We start from the raw sequence: 7567 nt of genomic DNA on the forward strand, positions 1-7567 counted from the left end.
TAATTTGGCGTCTGCATAATGATGTATGTGTACATACAAAGATTTGTGTGTGTGTGTGTGTGTGTGTGTGTGTGTGTGTTTCAGCTCACTCTCAAGCTTGTGCTAAGAAACCAAACCCCAACTCTCAAAGGCCGCCATATGGACACTGAACCATTTTAGAACAGCCATCATAACACACAGGAGGAGTTCACCGACACACACACACAGACACACACACAGACACACACACACAGACACACACACACACACAGACATACACACACACAGACACACACACACACACACACACACACCTTCATTCTCCGTATAGGGACAAGTATCGGTCCTTTCTGAGTCCATTAAGGGCTTAAGACCAGACAACAGCTTTCACTTTCAGACATTGATATGACCTACATACACACAATACACGGACACACACAAACACACACATACACACACACACACACACACACACACACACAGACCCATATGCCAGTTTAAAAGAATCCATTTTCTGCTTGACTGAGCGATATGTTTAGGTGTCTGTTTTTCTGTCACAGTGTATTTGTATGGTATAATGTGTGTGTGAGAGTGTGTGTGTGTGTGTGTGTGTGTGTGTGTGTGTGCGCGCGCACATTTGCATAAAGTGTGGGTTGGCTGCCCTTTTTCAACCTGAAAAAAACACAAGGCAGTCGTTAATCAGACTGCTCTCATCTGAATTTCATCATTTTTGGGGGATTATTAATATTCTATATAAAAACACAAGTGGTGTGAGTGGACGAGAAACACACACACACACACACACACACACACACACACACACACACACACAGCCTCTGTACCAGTGAGTGGATACTTCAGTTTCCTGTAATAATGATTAAAATTAATAAAATATTTCCACTTAAAAAAAACTCACGACTGAACTGAAACATGTCAGAATGTGTATATAAATATATATATATATTTATATATATAAATATATATATATATATATATATCCCAACCCAAATGTACCTAACAAATAGTTTTTAACTGCCTAAACTTTAAAAAATGCTTTGATGGGGACAAAGAAATGCTTTTTATTTTATCATTTAGATCTGAGAATATTCACATAATGTCACTGTATGAAGTTTTAAAACCAATTTGTATAAAGAGACATTAAAAATGGCAGAAAGAATAAACAGTTAATGTGAAATAATCAACATGTTTCACAAGCTCTTCATGTGAAAAATAGATGACAAGTCTCCGCCATCGTCTTCAGGTTCATCAAGTCAAAGCTAATGTTTCCGTTCGATCACCCGGCACCGGTCGTGGGTGAGTTTACTGTGTGGTTGCTTGATAGCAGCTGGTTAAGTTGACCGACCGGCGAAGGCTTCAAAGATGCGGAATATCCCTTTAAATGTAAAAGGTGCGATCCCGGCGGGGAGCGACATGTTGACAGTGAGGCTGCTGTCGGTGTTAGTGGGGTTAATGGGCTTCAGCACTGGAGGTCACATCACACACAGAGACGGGAACGGTAGACGCCATATGGGGTGTGGTGGCAGACGCACACACACACACACACACACACACACACACACACACACACACGATGCTCATGGACACAACTGTACATACACAGAAGCCTTTTACTGTACTCTCACCTGACAAGACCTGACGAAAACACAAGCATCCACTTATACAGGTACATGGAAACACTTTTAATAGACAGAGACAGTGTGTGTGTATGTGTGTGTGTGTGTGTGTGTGTGTGTGTGTGTCTGTCTTGTTTGTAGAATGTGTATTTGTGTTGTCCATTGAATGTCTCTGCATTAGCTGCTGGTCACAGGTGGAAGCTACCGACACAATTCATAACACTCCATTCTCTCTCTCTCTTTCTCTCTCTCTCACACACACACACACACACACACACACACACACACACACACACACACACACACACACACACTCGGGAGAATAAATCACATTTGCTCTCCGCTGAAACATATCAGTGGGTATAAACCAAAATGACAGGAAGCAAATGAAAATATAACGTACGGCATCACAGAGGGACAATTTTCCACACGCATGCAGAGTTGATAATAGAAAATATTCATTCTTATGAGAGCGGGAGGGAGACAGAGAGGAAAAGACTCAGGCTCATGTCTTCTGAATGAAAGAAAGAGAGAGGGGGGGGTGGTGGGGGATTTCGAAGGAAAATGAGCAGAGAGAAGAAGGATTATAAAAATGTCTGCATGTGATAAACTGTGCTCTAAACAAAGCGCTCACCCCCCAGGCACAGAGAGGGAGACTTAAAGAGGGAGAGAGATGGGATAGGAGGAGCAGAAGAGAAAGGGAGGTAATAGAAGGAGAAGAAGAGAGAAAGAATGAAACACAATATGGACAAAGTGAGGGAATAAAGGGAGATTAAAGCAGAGCAAAGAACGAGAGGGTGATCAGGGGAAAGAAAAGCAGGAGAAAACATAAAACTGGTGATTATATAAGTGAAGAATAAAATAAGAAACAAAGAAAGTTAGAGGTTTGTTTCTAGGTCTGCCTGTTTGTTTCTCTGATCATCAATATTGATATCAATAACATTAATAATTGATAAGAGTCGTCCTTCCTCAAAAAAACAAAACAAATCCAATCTCCACAATCTTTCTCCGTCAAATACATGCATTTACACACACACACACACACACACACACACACACACGTACATGTACAGTACACGCCGCCTCAGTGCAGGATCGTATCCCGTCTGTTAGCAGCTGCGCCAGTTTCAGATTTGCCCTGTTTACTGTAACGACGTCTTGATGTTGCTGCAGCGACACCGCGGATTCTCTGCAGGGTCACGGAGGCAGCTGAAGCAGGACCCCATCTCGCAGGGCTACACCCTGGACACGGTGCCAGTCTCGCTCGGGGCTTTTGCTGCACCCATATTTTTATGATAATAGAAAAGTCTTCTCTCTCTCTCTCTGACTCACTGCTTTACCAGCAGTTACATTTCTACATCGTGGGGTCACAGGGAGATTTTATTATACCTATTATCTGGGCGCTGTAGCTGCAGACCTTCGACCTCCTTGCTAATAGCTGCTTGTAATGTTGTCTATTTAAAGATTGATGTCTATTTTTATTGTTGTTTTCATTATACGCTTCTTGGTGTGTGTGTGTGTGTGTGTGTGTGTGTGTGTGTGTGTGTATGTGTGTGTGTGTGTGTGTGTGTGTGTGTGTACGTAGTCACCTCATATTCCTCCTTGAAACCGTAGCCCTGTCCACATTTCATCTGGGTGATGTGTTGGAGGAGGTCGGCGACTCGAATAGCCGGCTGAAACTGGCCGGCCTGGAACTGACCTGCAGGAGCAGAAACAGGAGACGGAGGGAGGGATGAATGTATAAACAGCACGGTTTGATAAAGCACGTGGGAGACGGAGTGGGCGGATGGACGGATCTTGAAAATCATTATATCAAATGGCAGTTCTAATCTGTATTCATGTGGTGAGCTTACTGTTACGCTAAATAACCAACTTATGCTCAATCGATAAAGCAGCTAGCCAAAGTGCCAGAGAAACTCTTTTCCTTTTGAACTAATGAACTAACTAACTAACTAACTTCCTGTCAACACACTTAAAGATGACTTCAATCTGTCTGCTTCTGTGTAAGTAGAGCTACAGCATGAGTCCCAGTTAGCTAGAACTAACTGACTAACAAGCTAACTAATTAACAGACTACCAGACTCACTAACTTCCTGACCAACTATCTAAATTACTAGCTAGCTAACTTACAAATTGACTGACTAGTTGGCTAACTAACCGATGGACTGGCTAACTGAATAGCTGCTAGACTGATTTCTTACCTAGCCGCCTAGATAACTAACAAACAATGACAGTGACTGAATGATTAGCTAGCTGACTAACTAGCAAACTAACTAACTGACTTTCTTCCTGGCTAACTGCTAAATTAGCTAACCAAATAACCAACCAACTAAATATCTAATGAACTATCTGACTGGCTAACTGAGCAACTGACTAAAAAAATTAACTGATTACCAAAACAACTATCTTCCTGACTAACTAAATTGCTAGTTAGCTAACTTACAATCTGACTGACCAGCAGGCAGGATGGCTAACTAGCTGGCTTTTTACCTAGCTGCCTAGCTAACTGACTAACAAACAAAATGAGTGCCTGAGTGACTGAATGACTAGCTAGCTAACTGACTAAATACACAATTAGCTAAATGATGGACAAACTACTGTCTAACGTGTTAACTAAATAACTAACTAACTGACTGACTGACTGACTATCTATGTTTAGCTAGCTAGCAAACTGACTTACTTACTGGCTAACTGCCTCATTAGCTAATCAAATAACTAACTGACTGACTGACTAACTGCAAAATTAAATAGCTAATGAACTATCTAACCACTTAACTAAGTGACTGACTACCTAAACTGTTCACATACCACTCTGGTAGGAGAGCTCCACAGACTCACAGCCTCCGTAGGGAAAACTCTGCAGGGTCAGAGAGGGCTGGGCGAGCGAGGGCTGGCTACTGTCTGTTAATGGGGAGAGAGAGAGAGAGAGAGAGGGGGGAATTTGTTACCATGACAACACACCTCCCCTCTATGACAAGCCCACTCCCCACACACACACACACACTTGCTGACACACTCAAGATTGGTCACCGATGACAAGTGATGAGTCAAATGAGTCACTTAGCACCCCGAGCTCTGATTGGTGGGCATGATGGGAAACTTAATTGGAAAAATCTCTCCTCCAATTAAGGAACGGACAGATTGATTGGATTGAGTGTACAGGCTTTAATTAGGCAGGACAGATGGGGGGTTCAGGGGACGGAGGGAGCGGCGAAGGAGTGTCACATGTCGAGAGCTGCACCAGAGGAGCCAAACATTCATACAGGCTTTTTAAAAGTTTCACGTTGTTGTGGAAGAAGTTTGTTTGAAAAGAGGGAGAAAAAAAAAAAGACAGGATGTCAGAGGAGAGAGAGAAATAAATTAGCTTATAATAGTTGGAAGAAGCCTATTTTAGTTATGTATTATCCAACATGTCGTGAAATGTGAAATAGCTCATGTTTTAATTTCCTCATTGTGGTTTTAATACATAAATAAAATGTGATTTTAGTATGGCTTCTGGTAACCAGCCAGGTCGACAGACTCACTGAAGTGTGAGCGAGTGTGTGTGTGTGTGTGTGTGTGTGTGTGTGTGTGTGAGAGAGAAAGAAAAGGGGGCTTGTAATATAAAACTGCATGAGTCTATGTTTTCTTAATGGAGCTATTTGCATGTTAATGATGGCTGTGGATTCATTAGTGGCCTAAAGTGGCTTCTCCATAAGCCAATCTAAACACTGGCTTCCCTAAACGAATGAAGAATGAGCCGGCCACATGGGTCACTCCGCAGCTCTGACTCGAGTGTGTGTGTGTGTGTGTGTGTGTGTGTGTGTGTGTGTCTGGAGAAAAAACAATGTACAACAGTTTACAATGAGTGATTCAAAATAGCTGACAGGTTCTTGTGTGAGATTAGGAAGTGATAAAAGGGGGGAGGGGGAAAGACGAGGGGGGGGGGTAACAGGGAAAGAAAAAGAGGAAATTGGAGGAGAGGGGAGATAAAGAGGAGAGGCGATGAGACGTGAGAAAAAAATAAAAGAGGAGGGAAGAGAGGAAAACAGCTGAGGAGAACGGGGGACAGTTTAGGGAGATGGGAGACGGATGAGGGGGGGAGAAAGGTGAAGGAAAGACAGGTGTAGAGCGTCGAGGAGCGGAGGACAGCCGGGGAGAGGTCAGGACGAACACACAGTGTCTGTCCACCGAGACAGAACCGGGCTGTGCCGCTCGCTCGCTCGCTCCCGTCTCTCTCGGCTGAGGATTCACTCCAGCGCTTCATCGTAGCACATAAATCTGTGTTAACTCCTGTCATCCTCCTTTCCTGCGCCCTCCTTCAAACTCCGGGTGCAGCCCCGTCTCCTACCAGTAATCGGCTTTGTCAAATACATTTTAGAGGATGCATAATCAAGCTGGACGTCCACCCTCGTGCGCGGCCGCAGAGGGGGCATAAGGAGAAGATGGCGTCATGAAAAGCTGCTGTATTCAGATGTTTCATTAAAGTTCAGTCTCTGCTAACCAGCCCGTTGTTAGCGCTTAAACAGCTAGCTAACCGCTCTGCAGCGTCGGTGAGTTCGGTACAAGAGCAGAACAAGGACCACCGTCACCAGCTGTAGTCCAAGATGGCGGCATTACAGGCCGACCACAGGATGAGAGACCTGCTGCAGGCGGGGAAACAGGAAGTGGGACTGAACTTTCAAATTAAACTGGCGGATCGTGATTCTACATAATAAAACGTAATAATCCAAGAAGTAACTCAGCGTAACCATCGCCGCTTTAGTTGCCAGGAGTGAATATTGTAGAGAAAACAAATGAAATCTCAACCAACAAACATTTTTAGTGGACTGGGTGACATCATATCAAAGACTTTTCATCACCGTCTACAGTTAAGTTTCATTGTTTGTTACTGTGCTTGTTTAATGCTGCTGCTGTAGAAAGGGGCACAGTCTGGCTGACACTCCAGCTGAGCTGAAAACCACTTGTTTGTTAACTTGCGTCTTGTTTCCTAACCTCCTGAAAGTATTCTTCAAACTCACTGACATTTCCAAAGATATTCTCTGAATACCAGCAGGAGACACGGCGCCTTTTCTTGCCCTTCTGGTCCTTTGTCTTCTCTCTTGTCTTCCCATTTCTAGCTCTCTCCCTCCCTCCCTCTCTCTTCTTTCTTTCTTTCTTTCTTTCTTCTCCGCTCTGCCCAGATATAATTAATGTGTTTGGACTGCATCTGTATTTAGTTGCAGCACACTGACTGTTTCACTGCCACTGCAGCGAACACATAGAAAAATAAATATGTAGCTTCCAGAACAAGAACATACAGAACGCATGCAGAAATACACAAACACAGACACACACAGGCACACACACACACACACACACACACACACACACACACACACACACACACACACACACACACACACACACACACACAAGCATCTCCTTTGTTGCTGGGATGCTAAAACCTGCCTTCAGATCATATATACATGTGTGTGTGTTCCTGCGCCAATACAAGTGTGTGTGTATGTGCATGCTTATCCTTCTTTATTTGTGTAGATGTGACTGTGTGTGTCTGTGTGTGTGTGTGTGTGTGTGTGTGTGTGTGTGTCTTAAACTCACCAAGGTCAAATATGCATTAAGCCAGGCATGAAATGGAGTCGTAGCAGCAGCTCCACAACACTGACTATGATGAAGACATCTCAATGCTAATGGGGAGATTTATTGACCCCACAGTCACAGGGGTGTGTGTGTGTGTGTGTGTGTGTGTGTGTGTGTGTGTGTGTGTGTGTCATAGAGACATACGGAGAGCGTTGAGTGTCCGTGGCTACTGTGTGTTTGACAGTGTAAGAGAGAGAGAGAGTCATTGATTGAGAGAGAGACAAGTGTGTTGGGTGTTTTATGTGTGTGTGTGTGTGTGTGTGTGTGTGTGTGTGTGTGTGTGTGTGTGTGTGTGTGTGTGTGTGTGTGTCTGAGTGTGTGTGAAGGCCATTGGC

The 7567-nt window shown here is 43.8% G+C and overlaps 1 protein-coding gene across 1 annotated transcript in view; it reads right to left on the reverse strand.

Annotated features, from left to right (window-relative positions):
- The window catches only part of ptprt (protein tyrosine phosphatase receptor type T), a 314644-nt gene that overhangs the window by 52685 nt on the left and 254392 nt on the right, over positions 1-7567 (reverse strand). Inside the window, exons 23-26 of the mRNA XM_087170691.1 lie at positions 4422-4514; positions 3203-3312; positions 1623-1632; positions 1339-1462 (exon numbers count right to left, since the gene is read on the reverse strand). Of these exons, the coding sequence (XP_087026817.1) occupies positions 1339-1462; positions 1623-1632; positions 3203-3312; positions 4422-4514 (337 nt within the window). The remainder of the gene's footprint in view (positions 1-1338; positions 1463-1622; positions 1633-3202; positions 3313-4421; positions 4515-7567) is intronic.

The sequence above is a fragment of the Seriola lalandi genome, unplaced genomic scaffold, assembly GCF_002814215.2.
Source record: "Seriola lalandi dorsalis isolate HSWRI2012SDOR001 ecotype SW California unplaced genomic scaffold, Sedor1 jcf7180002054957, whole genome shotgun sequence".
Lineage (NCBI taxonomy): Eukaryota > Metazoa > Chordata > Actinopteri > Carangiformes > Carangidae > Seriola > Seriola lalandi.